The sequence below is a fragment of the Egretta garzetta genome, unplaced genomic scaffold (assembly GCF_000687185.1).
Source record: "Egretta garzetta isolate BGI_Z169 unplaced genomic scaffold, ASM68718v1 scaffold313, whole genome shotgun sequence".
Classification (NCBI taxonomy): domain Eukaryota; kingdom Metazoa; phylum Chordata; class Aves; order Pelecaniformes; family Ardeidae; genus Egretta; species Egretta garzetta.
Window position 1 is genome coordinate 1,815,902 of NW_009259063.1, and position 17,295 is coordinate 1,833,196.

At 40.5% G+C, this 17,295-nt stretch overlaps 1 protein-coding gene across 1 annotated transcript in view; it reads left to right on the forward strand.

Annotated features, from left to right (window-relative positions):
* RBMS3 (RNA binding motif single stranded interacting protein 3) overlaps positions 1–17,295 on the forward strand; it is a 348,682-nt gene that overhangs the window by 271,353 nt on the left and 60,034 nt on the right. Inside the window, exons 7-10 of the mRNA XM_035890699.1 lie at positions 4,591–4,595; positions 6,728–6,774; positions 14,255–14,351; positions 16,974–17,024. Of these exons, the coding sequence (XP_035746592.1) occupies positions 4,591–4,595; positions 6,728–6,774; positions 14,255–14,351; positions 16,974–17,024 (200 nt within the window). The remainder of the gene's footprint in view (positions 1–4,590; positions 4,596–6,727; positions 6,775–14,254; positions 14,352–16,973; positions 17,025–17,295) is intronic.

The window sequence follows — 17,295 nt, forward strand, 5'->3', positions numbered from 1 at the left end:
TACTTAGTTGTGTTCCGTAATCCTCAGTGTCTAGGGCTGATGTATTTTGTACCTAGACAAATAATTTGTCCTTTTCTGTGGGAGACAATTTCCAGGCCTGTCCAGATATGCAGTAGTACCCTCAGATGCAAACCACGCAACAAGACAGTTACTGTATATATAGCGTACATGTAAGTTAGACATGGGTCAGTATTTTGCATGCTTATTTTCAGCAAAAGCTTAGTCAAGCAAAGAGAGGAATTGGTCCTGAAAAGAAGCCTACACAGAGGGAGAAAGAAAAAGGGCAAAAGGTAACTGGCAAATCAGGGGAAAGATACAGAGCAATGAGTTGAAAATTCTTCATGACACAAGATGCTGTCATTGTGGGCAATGTTTTGAAAAGGTGCCTAAGTAAGTGGCACAAATACCAAAGACCAGTTTAAATGGTTGGATTCTGAGTTTCTAAAGCACACAGAAATATTTTAAAATAATGACCTATGTGAAATCACTGTCCCTGAAATCAGGATTTTAAAAGGGATTGGTTTTACTCATTATAAGGGCCGTAGTTTGGTTAAAGCAGAATCGGGACTCTCTGAGATTAGTTTTATTAGTTTTCATATTGGCTTTGGATTTCCTTCTGCAGTAAAGAAATGTCATGCCATTTGCCCCAGAGATGTTCTTGCAGTTGGATTTTCCTCCAAATTCTGCTGCTACGAGTGTTTCTTCCGCAGAATGAACACATATTGGAGACGGGGGAAAAGGACATATATCTTCCTGCACCGTGCTGTATCCCCGACAGATATTTGGTGGGCTGTCATTTTCAGTAGTGCTGCAAGCCATCCCTGGAAGACTTCCCAACTTACTGTAACACACACATCTAGTGTGCAGATGTGACTGTAGTCCACAGCTGATTTAACACCGGATCAGACTGATGGCAAAACAGGTGTGCCAGATCCCCAAAAGCAGATGGTTTGTAGAACTGAAGATGGCAAGGCGAAATATATGAGTTGGCTGTGGAAACAGAATAATTATCTTGTAATATATATGTCTCTATGAGGCAGATATTACCCTCTTTTTTTTCTTTTTAACTTTTGTAAACTTCAGCACTTACCTTTTAACTCATCAGATAAATTGGAAGTAGGAACAAAGTGATTCAACACGGAGAACAGAAGCTGTGTAGATCAGACTTCCAGTCCAGTTCTGTAAGACAAAAGGGGTTTCTTGTCATTCATTTGGCTATCTGAACTTGGCATTGTGTTTATCAGCTCAACCTCTGACCTTCTGAGGTTCACGAATCACTTCACAAGTCTGACCGCAATATGATTTATTTTTCTCTCCACAACCACTTTTTTCTCGGACCTTGCAGCTGCTTAGGGAGCACACATCACTGGGAAATGCTCCATTTCTTTCATATGCATCTATATATTTAACAGGTGTCACATTTACCTTCTAGATTTCTCCTTCTCTAAAAAAGAAAGGTGTTTTTTATTCAGAATTAAATTCAGAAATATTTCTAATAATGTGGAATATTTCTGACAGAACTGTTTAAATAATCACAGGAAGGAACTCTGCCAAGTTAACTTTACTGCTGACTGAGCTTATTTTATTAAATCAGTATTCTAAACGAATCTCATTTGAGTTGTTGGTTTCTTCCCCCTCCTCTCTCTTCCTTCTTCAAAGTGTTTCAGTCAGAGTATCTGCTGTCAGGGCACAAGAGATCCTTGTGCTGTGATGCCTGGCAGATATTAGCAGTGGTAACAAAACAAGTACAGGAATTTCAGTGTTGAAATTCCAATTGATTCCACTGTAGTAGCCAAGAGCACACCCATTCCCCCGGGATGGCAGTCCTCCATCCTGAGGGGATGAGTCAGAGGAGATGGGGAAGAGAGATTTATCTTCTGGTCTAATTCCCACATTGGTTCACGCCAGAAATCCCTTCAGTCCTAGGGTACAACCTTAATTTTCCAAATCTTACCTTAAGGAGGAGGAAATCTAGGGAGGCTCCTGCTTGGAAAACCCACCCCATCAGTGGATGTCACTCCTTTTTAGTTTCTAGGCTTTTATAGTTGTGGGGTTTTTTTCCACTGGGACTGTGGCTTCCTGCACAGTAAGGTTCCAGGAGATATGTAGAAGATTCACCTCTGAGGAAGAGGCATGGGACATCTCTGTAGTGGGTCAATATTAAGGTGAATGTTTTAACACAGCGAGGGGAAGATGCGTGCACTGCGAGTAGGTGATGATATGTTGGTGAAGCTGTTAGTGGAAGCTGCTTCCCAGCAGCAAAGAAGATCTCATCCAACCTAAAATTTGGTCATTTATAGATAATTCTGTTTGCTGGAAGCCAGATACTGGGCTGATAAAGGTTATTCTTATGAGAGTGGAGAGAGATTTGGAAGAGAAATAATAAACCCACTTTATTTCACATGTTATTGAAGATGTGATCGGTTTTAAATAATCACTCCACAACTTAATCATTTTTTGAGAGATTTAAAAATCCAATTTACATAAGCAATGCAAATGTGATGGTCTAAGAGTCTTTTTAATGAGGCAAATGCGCTCATTTATGTTCAAATCATAACAAAGAGAGGGGAAAAAAACAGAAACAGAACACCTTGTCTTTGCCCATGGAAAATTTTTCACAGTAAATTGTTGAACAAAGGCCTCCAAACTTCCTGGGGGAACTCTTGCCTTCCAGAGGCTTTCTGATATTTCCTGTACTTTACTGAAGGAAAGAGCTTAAATTTAAAGAAAGGTGCAGGCTTTAACTCTTGTTATTAGAATCTCTTTGTTCACCGATGTCAATAATTAGAAAACCGCAGCAACAAAATAGCAAAAGTCTTCATTCCTTTGTCTTAAGTTCAAGCACTCTGGTAAAAATAAGCAATAAGTAAACACATACAGTTCAAATAGTCTTTAAAAAAAAATAATCAGTATTTTAAATGAGCTGGTTTTATTTCTGTTTTACTTGTGACATACTGAACACACCAGTCGAGTAATCATTGAGAATGGTCTTTATGATTATGTGTGGGACCGATAAGTAGATACCACTTTTTTTTTATTGCTTTAAGGAACTGCATGTTGAAATGTTGAGGTGCAGGATTTTCATTCAGTAGCTGAGTATGTGTCCATTATCTGGCTGAGCAGCATAAAAATTCTGTGGTTCAGTTGTTCCTTCATAGAAGATTTATCTGACAAATATTTTCCTAAAGCAGCATTCCATCATCAGTGCCGCTCTCTCAGGTGGCATTTCATCAGGAAGTGTCACTGTCAGAAGAAGGAATAAGACTCTGTCCTTCCATTGAAACATGAGCAAAACAGTGGATGAAAAGACCTGGAAGAAAGTACTCTTCAGCACAACCAAGGACTGCTATAGAGGCATCAGCCAGCGCCTCGGTGTAGTTAATACCATATTAAGCACAATGACAACTCTATTCAGTACTGGTTTTGACAGAGTAAGCTAGACCTCTATCGTGTGGAAGTCTGAGGCCAACCCTAATATTCTCTATTTGGTATTTTTGGAATTCCTGTTTGTGTGCTATGGAGGAAAGTGCAGACAATTTTCCAGTAAGTTATTATTGCTCATCAGTTTTTATTCCTGATGAATGAGGATGCTTCAGACCATAAATCTTTCACTGGTCCAGGCTAACTGTTGCCTCTCCCGGGCTTCCAGCCAGCATAATTTTGTAGGGAGGAATTACACAACTTGATGAGAAAGAAGTAAATAGTCCTCTGTTAGCAGTTATTTGAAATAGCAGCTGTTTAAGGCTATTCAGCAATGGGGGATATTAGCAATATTACTGGGCAAACTGTAGGTGGTGTACCATATGCACGCGTTGCCGCATGCTGTGTCGTATTTGTCTAATGTGAAACTTTCATTTACTGGCAAATGTGATAGTGATATTTATAGTGGTCACCGCTGAAGTACTCAAACAGATTCTGGTAATCTGTCACCGTGCAGCATGGATATGGAGCATGGATAAGGAGATGAGTGTCTAGCCTTTCAGATTTTGTACTCTCCAGGCCCACAATGATGCCCCTTATTCCTAGTACCAATAATATGTAATGGATGTGATGCTAATATATAGAGAATGGCATATGTGCAGTTTGTCTGCGTCCACCCAAGCGCAGGCCTGGGGCGTGATGGGGTTGGAGGGCAAGCTGGGGGTCTGTGCATGGCCACGGGCTCTAATACCAACCGAAAGCAGCATAAATGTGCGTTTGCAGGTCTTATCTGGACACTGGGTGCTGTTAGGGCTCCAGTGAAAGAGCTGCTGCAGTTTGTCCTTTCTGCACCCTCATTTATGTCAGAGAAACTAAAATAAGAGCCCTCCCTCCCTTGTTGCCACTTTGTCCCCAGGCCACACGAATGTGAGCTGTAGTATACAGTGGGCTCTGATCCAGGCAACTCTAAGGACCATTAGATCTAGAAATTCCCTTATTTAGAAAGCTTGGATCTCTCCGTTCCCAAGAGATTATAAGGGGTTTTTTTCTTAGTCTCGGGTAGACGTGTGATGAGATGTTAAATGTCAACACCTTGATTTATAGAGAATATCTTCAGTTATTTTTAAGTTTTTAAAGAAATTCTTAGAACTATTTTTTCTGTCCCTCTAGGGCTTGTACATACTATTTAAGTTGTCTTTACCAGTGCAGGAATATAAAAAGAGAGCAATAACAAATTTTACAAGTGTTGAAAAGAGAAAGGAAAGTAGGAGAGGATTTTTTTCTTTAAAATGTATTGCAGACAAAAAATGGTTATGATATTAAAGTTCTGTTGGCTGTGTTTTGGGATGAACCATATACATTTCCATTAGTAATTAATGCAGCCTTACCAAACAATATAACATGCTGAGGATGTATAAGACATAAGAATATAAAAACAAGTAGATCATCCTGTACAATTCTCTAACCTAATTAATTTTTTACATCAAAATTAGCAGTGGTGGGGCACCCTAAATTTGATTATTTGACATTTTAAACTTGCAGAAATAGCCATTTTTATTTGTCTTTAGATTAAATTAATGCATTTTTTAAAAAATAACCATTTTGGCTTTAGTCTCCTGAATTGGGATATAGTACATATTTTATTAAAACAATGGCATTTTCAATAAGCAAAGCCTTATCAGCTGCTTAAAAGAATGAGAAAAATATACAAATTTAATAACGACATGAGCATTTGTTTGGCTACATAAGGTAGTGTGAAGCCTACACTTTCAGATCAGAAATTATTTTTGGCCTATGGAAACTTGGACCATCTCCTCTTAGACCAGTGTGCAGCTGCCAGGCTAACCCGGCTCTTCCAGGAGTGCTGCCTGCTCTCTGCCCGCTCGTCACCGGAGCCTTTCCCCTGCCTGCTCACCTGCCTGCATGGGAGCTGGCCAAGCCCGAACGCTTTCCTGACCTGTCTGAGCAGCCATCTGGAAGGGGGCAGGTGCCATTATTTGAAAGTACTTCGGTGGATGGGTCCAGGGGCATTAAAAAGCTCCCACCAGGAGCGTGGACCCTGCTGCACAGTTAGTAAAGCACCTGTCCTTGATGCAAATGCCTCCTGCCTCAGGCAGCGAGCATACTGTCCGTATGACAAGCAGAGAGAAATACAATGTGCTGGGGTGGGAGGGTGCCATGGCCATTTCTCAGCCGCTCCCAAAGGAAAAGGAGCACCTTGAGTAATGGGGGTCCTCTCCTCTCTCCTCCTAGCCCTGCACAAAGGGAAGCATCTTCCTGTCTCCTGCTAGTGTCTTACACTGGAAAGTATTTCATGAGGGGAGGAAAAAAAAATAATACGGAAGAGAAAAAGTCAAAGCAAATGCAGGGCGTGGGAGGAAATATTAGCAGTCCCACATCGTAAAGTGGATGCTGGGGAAAAAGCTCATCCTTCCCACGCGGCCCCGGCTGCTGTCTTGGAGCATAAGGTGGAGCGGGAAGTTGGGTCTCCAGCCCTGCTCTCTCCCAGCCTTTGCTGCGGTACCTGTGGACCTGTCTGCTAATGGTGGCGGTGGTGACGGTTGTTAACTGGATGCTGTTTTGACACTGCCAAATCCTTTCACACAGGTCACATCTGCTTGGTAGTGAACGGCAGTTGAAAGGCTCTGTGTCGCCCATTAACAAATTCTTCTGCTGTCCAGACCTCTGAAGTATTTTAAAAACCCTGTTTAAAAGCTCAAGCACTTTTTTTTTTTTTTTTGGTTGCTCTTTTCTGCTTCACAGCCCACTTTTTGTTTCTTGTCTTACGGTAATGAATTAGCTGGAAGTACGAGTGACAGCCCGGGGAAATGGTAGACTGGGGTCAGGCAGGGTGTGGCCTTTGTAGGAAAGATGAGACTCCCTCCTGAGAAGCTCTCGTGAAGTTGGCTTTAGAATATTTACCAACTACCCGTCCCACAGGCAACTGCAGGATTTGGCCTGGTCTTGTTATAGTGTGCAGTCGGATGTAAATGCATTGATCTCAGTGGAGTTATTAACTGCTACTGGTGCAACAAAACGGTTTGGCCTAAATGTTATGGAGATATGACAACCAACATACTGATCAGATCTGTTTCTCGGGGATCTCTCAGGCAGGAGAGGTAGCCAATCTGTCCGTGCTGCTTTGAGCCATCTGAGCTTCCCTGGAGAATTTAGATTTCCATCTAAATTGCATTCAGTTTTTATTCATATCTGCTTAGAATATGTTTAACATCTTTTTTTTTTTTGTCCTTTTTTTTTTTTCTGCAGTAATAGTAAAAATCTGTTTTTCTTCTCTAACTATGTGCAGGCTGGCATGGCTTTGACTTACGATCCAACAGCTGCTATACAGAATGGGTAAGGAATGCACGTTTTCTTATGCCTTTTTAAAAATTATTTTGAATGCCATCTTCTGTTTTCTCTTTCTGTGGTGAAACTTGCTCAGAAGCAAATTCACTCAGTCATATTTTGTCTGAGGCATGTAATGCTGTAATGTCAAGTTCTTCTTTTAGTTTCCCTTTTGGTTTTATGCCCCCTTGTTTGTAATATCCATTTGAATGGGAAGTTGTTTTTCCTAATAGTTTCCATCTCTATTTGGCAAATGCTGGTGAATGTTTTTTTAAGCTTGCTCTGTCATGAAATGGAAACCAGTAAAGTTTTCCTTTACTGACTTTGCTTTTGTTAAAATAATCATTGAAGTTTCTAGCATATTTTGGATAATAGAGCTGTTAGTTCATGTGGGGTTCTCTCTACAGGCTGGCTGGCTTCCATAGCATTGTCTGAATAGAAATGCCTAATAGGGAGAAAGCCTTAAATTAATGTGTAAGCAGATGGGATTTAGGAGGAAAATTCTGAGCAACGCTCTTCTTCATTTCTCAGCTAGGGTTTGCCGACACAAAGAATTGTAACTTCGTTTTTCAAACTTAGCAGAGAAGTTACATCATCGTATTATTTACCTGCATGATTACATTTCCAATTATTTCATGAGCTAGAAAAACAGAGCCTTGAAATCTAGCTGTCCTTTCAGAGAGGTTAACAACAATTTGAAGAGAAGCAGGAGGTTTGGCCCTGAACTCTTTGACAGTCCCTCTTTGATCAGAGGGATGTTTGATATGATTATTAAATTCCATGCATACTCCCATCTGTGTTCTCCAGCTGAAGGGGAGAATGTATTGGTATGGGCGAGAATCAGTTTATTTGTTAAATACTTGTTAGGGCACTGCTAGTTGAAGCATTTAGGAAAAAACTAACATTCCTACCAGTATTAAAAAAAAATAAATCAATTATAATAGTGTATTTTGCTTAATTGCCCTTTTCAGGCAGTAGCTTTGTAGGACTCGTGATATTCCCATGTTGTGGAGGAAGCGGCCAAGCCAGAGCAACTCGGAACATAGAGGGCTTTTGCATAGTTTTGATTTCAGAATCCTCTGGTTCTGTTTCCCTGTTCTGACCTCCCAAACAAGTCTTCTCCTCTATCGTCATACTTTTCAGTTGGTAACACATTATAAACTCTAAATAAAACCATGACTAGCTCATAATCCACCAGTGTTTCATCCAGACAACTAGCTTTTATTTCAAAGGAATTCCTGCGTGTCAGTTGCATGAATGTTTTGGAAACTGTAATTTGAATGAGCCTTTGAGATTAATATCATTTTACTTCAAGAATAATTTTTTTCTAAATTATGAAAGTTATCTCAGAATGAGAAGTTATTTGTATCAGAGAGTACCCCTGCTGCTCAGGTGTTCAGGCTGCTCAGGTGGTTTGGTCACTCGGCTGTTTGAACACGCTGTCACTGATCATTGGGAAAAGAAATAGTACCCAATGGAGAATTTCATCTCTGCAGTTTTTTAAGTGTTCTTTTATTTGTAAAGCATGAAATAAACTACAGCACTGAATGTCTCTCTAAGAGTGACAATTAATTACCGCTTTGACATATCTCTTCTTTCTAGAGTGTCAAAATATTTTCGATTTCATTGGGACAAAACCATCTCATTCAAAATGCTCTTATGGTGAGATCTTGATTGCATGCAGTATCATGAGGAGAAGCTCCTACTAACTGGAAAAATCAATTTGTCCACCTAAAGTTACACAACTGCTTTTCTATCCTTTGGTTGCATCTTTAAAATGCTGTCACCTGAGGATGACCAAGACCTTTTGGTTGCACGGTTTCTTTTTAGCTCCCCAGGCATTCCCTTAATAGTCTCTACATATCCTGTAGTTGTAAATTTTTACTATTTTTCATAAGCCTCTTTACTTGCAAGTACAATAAAAATCTAGCTCATGGGTTTTATTTTAGCTAAGTCCGGGAGCACCTCGATGCTTTTGTGTAAGATGTGCGAATGCAATTTGTTGCTCACTGACACGAGACACGGGTAGCATAGCAGGTGTGTGGCTGTGGTGAAAGAGAGTTAAAGGCGCTTAAGCACTGTGAAGTAAAACAGGTTAACTTAATCCTCAGGGAAAGGGGTGTTAGGCAAACACGTTGCTCTTCTGCACAGTGAGGACAGTCTGGAAGTGAGCGGAAAGCTGCTGCCTGCAGCCCCATTGTGTGGATGGTGTGCCCATACCCACCCTGGGGGAAAGATGCTGCATAACACTTCGGCGGTAAGGTGGACCAAGCCATTAAGGTTTGCATGGAGCAATGTTACCCAAAGGTCTGCAAAACAAAGACCACTTCCTTGCAGCAGCCCTGTTTGGTGCAGCGGTCAGGTTAAGCGGGTGTTGACCCTGCACACAGCTCAGGACTTGTTGATGTGCTGTGATAATCACGAGTTGCTCAGTCCTTTGGGTGCCCACCAGCGTGGAGCTTAGTTGAACTGAGGCTGGAGATGGGAAATGGAAAGATACCCAAGCCAAGGTGAATATTCAGGTGAGGTATGAATAATTACCAATAGAACTTAAAAAGAAAGATCGACTGCACATGCTGATGTTTATTAGAATGCTTTATAGGGTTGATAGATAAATGCATTGATGCATGTAAGTTGCTAAGTCCACACAGGATTATATGGAGAACGGAAGCTTACTAGAGAGACATGTCTCTGCCGGTGTCGTGAGGTGGTATTTAAAATTCACAGTTCCTTAAGAGGTGTGGATTATATTAGGTTTTTGGTTGGGGCATAACCAAACCTCAGGGAAGAATATGTTGTCCAGAAGAAAAGGTGGGTTCTCATTGCTCGTGGTGTAGTACTATCACTTTTATTACTCTATAACTGCGTATTTGCCTTGAAAATCTATAGCAGGAATAAAACAATAGAGAGTGAGAGAGAGGCTTTCACTAAAAATAGCTAAGATTTTTTCCCCACAAAGGAAGAGATAATTTTCTTCTGAGTGTATTACATTGTAAAGCTTGATTCTCCATTTCATTATATTGTTTTTATGCCCATGTAACTCTGTTTAAGCATCCAGTGGAGTTACATCAGCATAAAACTGGTATAATGGAGTGGAGAATCCAGCCCGTAGTGTACCATAGCATTGCAGTGTGAGTTACTGAAGATGTGGTAACCACACACATCAGTAGATAAGCTCTTTTCCCCTGCCAATCTCTTTGTGCCTTTTTTGTTTTATAATCATCCTTTTCTGAATTGCATTTACAAAGGTACTCAGGTTTTATTTTGGGGAGTAGTGTGCCTGTTGTAATATGCTATTGATTTTTCAATTTGTGGTATTAATATTGTTTTAGTGGTTTAATGCACTCATACAAAGAACAAAATAGAGCTCTTGTACTTGCACTGTAAGGACGCTCATTTAAAATGTTCCTGAGGCTTGAGTCCTCCTGGCCATTTGACTAAGATTGTGATGTACAGTATCAGTTTAATATCTGATATCTGGGGGACTATACTGTGCATTTGCTGGCCAATGGGCTCAATATTCAGATAGGTCTTTTTCATCTCAAACATCTGACTCTGTGGCTTATTGCTACAGAAAATTGCTGCCTTGATAACGCTTGGTAATACTCTTACATTACGTGAGCCCCAGGATACTATTTATGAATCTAACTTTTTCAGTACTGCCTGCAGGCATGAGGCATGAGCAAATGGTGTTTATTGCAGTGCAAATAGGGTCTTGTTCTTGTGCAGATTCTGTGTGGAAGCTTGCACATTCCCCCATAGGATGGGAACCATATGGATTTTTTTTTTCTATTTTTTGGCAGGGAAATAGCGACCAGACGCTACAGATAATGCAGTCCCCAAATGCGGAGGGAGGGTTGATGTAGGAGGGGAGTATGTGCTTTGTCTGTTAAGCAACAGAAACTGTTCTTAAAGCATTGCCTGTGTGTGCCTGATGAGGTACTGGGAATGTGGTTCTTTTTAACATCTCTTAAAAACATTTTCTTTTGAGCCCTTTATAAAGCCTTCTTCATGAACATTCAAGAACATCTTTTTGCCTTCTAGTGATGAGTTTTCCCTGTGCTTATGGAAACTGGGCATGCAAAAAAGGTCTATTTTTAATACAAGGGAAATGGCCATTTTGCCTCGTCCCTGCCACCTGCCTTTCTCGCTTTTGCTTCTAGCATTGCAATTGCAGGTGAGGAGCAGGGACACTGACTTGCGCCTGCAAAAAATTGTACAGGCCAACATAAGGATGCAAACTGCATTTGCGGAAAATGCAGCTGAGCCTTTTGGAGAGCTCTCCTTAGAGTCCACAGGTCAACTACCTTAAAGCCTACAGCTCTCAGAGTACCATACCAGATACTGCACATTTTAATGCCAGCAAACTTGGGGGCATATTTGAACAATATATCTAAAAGGAGTCAAAGCCAATATAATTCCTATATCTTTCCACTCCTTTTTCTGATGTACGTATTCTGATGACTGAGAATCCTGTATTTCCTTGGACTTATTACAACATGCATCTTCCACCTCATTTCACCTCTCCCCAAGCCTAATGAAAAAAAAAAAAAAGGAAAGCCTAAGATCGAACATGGCAAGGTCAGCACTTGCAGATCTTGTTGGGATGCTGTAGGGTTTACACCAGACCAGGCCGCGCTTGCATCTTTGCTCCTTCTGTCTTTTTTTAGGTCCCCAGCATGTCACTTATACCATTTACATACTAGGACATTAGACTATTTGTCTGTAAAGAGAATTTGGGGAGGTGCCGCTGTGTCCCATGGGTGAGAGCATGTTGATCCCTCTTTGTGAGCGGGCCCTGGCAGGGTGGGACATGGCTGTAGCCCTGTGGCAGGTTGAGCATCCTGTACCTCGAGGAGGCTCCACTTAAGCCTGTCCCCAGCAGGGACACCTCTGTCCTCACCATATCACTGGACTTCACGCATGGCAGAGAGGCCTTCAGAGTATACTCGTTCAGTTCTTGCTCCATTCAATTCCCTCAGGCAAATCCAAATACTTTTTGTAGATCCCTTTGGGCACAAGGGAGGCTGTGGCAGGAAGACAAACCTTTGCCTCTGGGTGCACAGGATTCCTGATTACAAAATGTTTGACCTACACCCTGTCACAGTGACTCAGATTGTTAAACTTGATTTATTATTATTAAAATCAGATTATATGGACTGGATTTTCTCAAATTGTCATTTGCTGCATCGGATTTCCTTCCTTTCTCTCCTTTGACCCTCTGGTGCATGCATTTTCACAATATAGCTGAGTGTCCTGGTAGAATGTTTTATTTGATGCTTATTTGAGAGCATTCCAAACTGTGACAGATAAATGGTATTGGCAGGGGTGTTGGAAGGGCTGTATTTTTCACATTACTAGAGTGTATATTCTACAAGCTTATGTACTATTCAGATAACTGCATCTCTAAGCTGAAACTGAAATGGTTAGCTGTCTGTCAAGTTCTTGGCTTAGCACACATTTTCTGCAAATTTGGTAGCATTTGCTGGGATTTATTGGAGAATTTATTCCAAAGAGTCAGCATTACTTCCAAATGGAAAGTTGTTTGTCCCCTGCACTCGTCTTTGTCCGAGCAGTTCATATGCGTGCAGCATCAGTGCCAGGCTGATGGACAGAATGAGAACAGAATGAACAAAAATATGTTGTTTTCTCGGAAGAGTTTTGGTTTTATACTGTCCTTCAGCTCAAGAGGTTTATATGTATTTCTGTTATGCATTTTACCTATAGAGTGAATTCAGTCTGCCATTGACTGTTTTCATTTGCCACACACAGCATTTCTTAGTTCATCCACTTAGCAACAGCATGGCCAAAGTGATTTCTGGTTAACCTTGATCTGGGAGAAGACCCCTGTAGCAAGACTTGGATCATGTATGCATCATGCTAATGCCATAGATGAACCCAGCTAGCGTTGTAAAAATCCTTTCCCCCCCAAAGTTGTGTGACCATAATGTTTGATACAAGCAGTTGGGATACAAATGCCTCTAAGTTCTCTTAATAGGATATATATAAAATCGGGCAAAGGCACAGTTTTAAAATAGTCTCTGTGCAAGCATTGTAAGGCCAGATAAATGTTCCTAAAATAGCAATATATTTCTATTAAACAAAAAATCACTCAGACGCCACCTGCTGCTTTTGGCATTTTAAAATCTTATTTGGAATAGAGAGAGCAAATCATTGCTTCTCTGTCTCCCTCTCCCCTCCTAACTTCGAATGTTTCCGCCCAACCTTCAAACACGGCAGCCTGTTTTTCAAAGGCTGGTGGTTGGATGAAGCCAGTGGTTATTTGAGCCTGCATCCACAATGAATGCGTCCAGTCTGAACTAGACTGATTAGTACTAAATCCGGGATGCCAGGGCGATCAGGAAATAGAGCCCTTGTTTAAACACCAGTAATGATTTTTTTGTTGCATGGCTCTCATGGAAAGCTATTGTTGATTGCCTCAGCGCGGGAAGAAAAAAACCATAAAAAGACAGGGACTGTAATCCACTTCACTGTTACAGAGAGAGCATATGTGCAAAATCTTCTGTTACTCATAAGATTGGTGCACGCTGTATGAGAAGGATTTGCATGGGGTTTAAATCAGGCAAGAGAACACTGCACAGGAGTGTTTCTCTCGGAGTCCAAAATACCAGCATTTTGACAGCTGTAAGACCACAAACGTTCTTTTTTAAAGTAATTTTATTTTTCTGGCTTACAGTTAAAACTGAAAAAAGGGCAAATGCAAAAATCTTTATAAGCACACACATATTAAGTACTTACATAATCCACCAGTAGTGATATTTTCCAAGTGATAATTTTATCAATAATCATTAACCCACAGGGAAGGAGAAGAAATATAACATTTTTTACCATCCAGCAAAAGAGAGTGCAACTTTTGTTCATAGCATGCAACAGTGGAAATAAAAACAACTAAGTCTGAGATTTTCAGTGCTGCCCGGGGCGTTTAGACTCATAATTCATGACACATTTCACCAGAAGGTGGGTTTTTTGCTCTCTGCCTAGATGAATATGAAAATTTCAGCCAGAGTTTTTGTAGCCATCCCTTAATAAAATAACTCAGGCATGTATATGGAATGTGTTATTCTCAGCACTGAAGCATTAAGATCTGAAAAGAAAACAGTACTGCATGTAAAAATGAAATCAGTAATATTGTCTTCCATATCGCGTAAGAAATTTCCTTTCACTAGCTAGCACTCTGGAAAATCAGCTGTCTTTGCATTTCAGATAATTACTTCTTGTATCGTGAAGTTCTGTATTTGTGCTAGTTGAAGTGAAAAAAATATGCTTTGTGTAAATATTCCTCCTCCTTTCCATTTTCAGGATCTGTTCAGTGGAGCCATCACATCTTCTTTATTGTGGTTTTGGAAATAGATGGACATAATTACCTGTGTGGACTCTTTTTGTCTTTGCCCAGGAGGCAGTGAATTAGTTAGTCAGAGCCTAGCAGTCGAAGGGTTCAAAAAATCTCGCTTTTGTTCTTTGTTTGCAGATTTTATTCCTCACCGTACAGTATTCCAACAAACCGCATGATTCCACAGACATCAATCACGCCATTCATTGCTGCTTCCCCTGTCTCTACATATCAGGTACGTCAGATTTGCGCTTGTCTACTATGTTTCCCAGTTAATTATGTTTTGGATGTGGATGAAGGCAGAGTGTACACCACAGAAAATTGTGTGAGTGCTTGCGCTCTTGAGTCACACTTTAAACAAAAGGCTTTCTAGTAGTGTTCAGGTATCATTTGGAGTAGGGTTTGAAGTGTTTCCTGCATTCTTTACGCTAGCAATGAAAGCCACCGTAATTTTTTCTTATTTCAGTCAGCTTCTCTAGTAAACAGCATTTTGCTTCATTTCCAGTTGACAACAGCAGAAGCTTATCATTCTTACTGAAATGTTTTCTCATTTTGGCTCCCCTTCATTAGCCGAAAGGTTTTTTAAATGCATTTTTTTATAATTTATGTTGACTGCCTCGTATTTTGACCTTTTGAACTCAGCTGTATTTGCTCCAGTAACAGCATCCTTTAAAAGCGCTCATTTTTATCCAATAATCCCTGACAAAGCAAGTTACTTGAGGATAACTGTCCTCATATCCTTCTTTAGTCTCCCCATGTTTTGTTGTTCAGAATTTCTCTTTTCAGCATATCCCTCACAGATCTCCACTGGGAAATTATTGCCATGCTCTGGCTTTCTGAGATGGAAGTCAAAACCAGGTTGTATAGTTTTATTATTAGCCGTTCTCTGGGAAAATATGACTTCACTCTGAAGCCGGTCATTGGCTGTACATTTTCCCATTTCAGATATTTCTGTCCTATAGCATCAGTATTCTTCCAACTCAGAGTCCTACTTGTTGATAAGCTACCCAGACTTGCAGAGCTGCATGGTGGGTTGTTCTTAATGTTAGGGTTGGTTTGTTGGGGTGGGTTTTTTGAGATGGTATGCTACTACTTGCAGGTAATTCTGGGAGGTTGTGCTTTTACTTACTGTACTATAAACTTGATCTTCAAACCTAAATTAGTCTTTCAATTTACTTCGATTTTGTGTTACTTGATTTTATATGGCTATGTAACACCTCCCAAACAAAAGTTGTTTCAGTGAGATAAATTCAGTAAATGGCAACACCAAAGACATTTCAGTGCCAGAGACATATGAGTGCAGCTCACATGCACTTTTCTCAGTAGCAAAGCTGGCTTAAGAGTCATACCTCCTCCCTCTTATTCAGGCCACCCAGGCACTTATTCCCATCACCGTTCCACAATTCAGAGTTGATCCCTTCTCCCATCCCGACTTGAACCATGCATCGATTCATGGTTTGATGCATTTGCATGGTTTGATGCATTTGCACCAAAAACGATTTGTTTGGTTTTTTTTTTTTAACCCATATCATTCTCTGTAGGTGGTTTGCAGTGTAAGCCCAAAGGCATTTGCCCTGGGATGGAGGAGGAACTGCAGGGGCACAAGAATGGGAGCAATGAACAGCAGCAAGCTGTGGCAGCTCTAATATTTTTTAAGTAGTGGGGATTCACCACAGAAAATTTCGTAGTAGAGGTGTGTTTGCATGTGTGTGCATTGGGTTTGGTTCTAAAGATGTTCTGCTGAATTTGCTTTTCAACAAAAAAAATCAACTTTGATAAGCTTCAAGAAGTGTTAAGGGACACAATTACACAATTTAATTCTCACCACTTACTTCATGAACAAAATCACCGGGCATCTGGAAAATTGGGACCTTGTAGTTTTCTCCTAGTCATCCCTGCTCATGCTCAGTCTGACATGCCACATGCCCATCTCTGCAAGCTTGGGGATAGCTAGTGAGTTGCCCACTGATGGCTGTAGCACAGCTCTATTTTTGTGTATTTCCTGTGTGTTCTGGTGCCCAGACTGATGCAAAAGGAAACTGGGATACACAGTTCTTGGGGTTGAGTCTGAGTTATGATAGCATGTGGGCCATTCACACTTAGCCCAAGAGGGAGTTACAGCTCAGAGATGGCACCACAAATGCACAAGAACTCTGATGCATTTAGTTGCTAGTAAAATTGGTATATCCATAGAATCTGTTACATGTCAGTTATAAGGCATAAAAACAAAGAAGGACTTTGGTGTGGCATATAGAGTTCTGGTGGGAACAGACCCCATGATGCCCAAGGTACAGAGCTGATCCTGGGGGGCAGGGATATCTTAAGCCAGCTTCGCCATGGAAGCTTTCAATTAGAATAAACTTCAAAAATTCTGAATTAGATCTGCAGTTCTTACTGAAAATGGAGTTAAATCATGGGATCTCTGAAAATGTTATGCCTTTGAAAGTTCATACAGATAATTTTGAAAATTAACTTTGCACATTTTATGTCTCCTGCACTGTTGGTTGGATGACATGTTCATGATTACATTGATGGATGAAAGCAAACAATACAAATGAAGGAATATGACAACATGTAATACTGAAGACTGCATTATGATATAAAATGGTGTGGATCGTAGAAGTGGTGCGATCACTCAGACTTCTGACTTTGGTAGAAAACATTATCAAATGAAATTTGAAAGCTTTTTCTTTTGCCAATAACTTTACGAAGCGTAAGTGATTTTTGCGTTGAGTTACATGACTTAAGTCTTTTGCCAAAATTAGCTCTGTAGTCATAATAGAAATAATATTTTCAAGTAAATCTTTGGGTTCTGTTGTAAACTTTTCTGTGCTAATTAAAAGTATTTGATGTGCAGGTCCAGAGTACTTCATGGATGCCTCATCCGCCATATGTTATGCAACCAACAGTAAGTGGATACTTGCTTATATACAGCTAAAAGTGCTTACACTGTAGCCTTGCTCTGCTTGTCAGCCACATTAAAGTCCTAGGTCATGTAAGAGCAGCCAGCTGCTCCCTTTGACAAGAGCCCTCCCCTGTAAAGATTCTGCTTCTTTAAGGAGCACCATTTGATTTAGTGAAAAGGGGAGGATGGGTGATATGTTATCTAATTGCATTGATTATAAGAGAATAACAAGCTCTAAGTGTTGCTTCTGAAGCTTTGCTTCAGGGACTGTAAA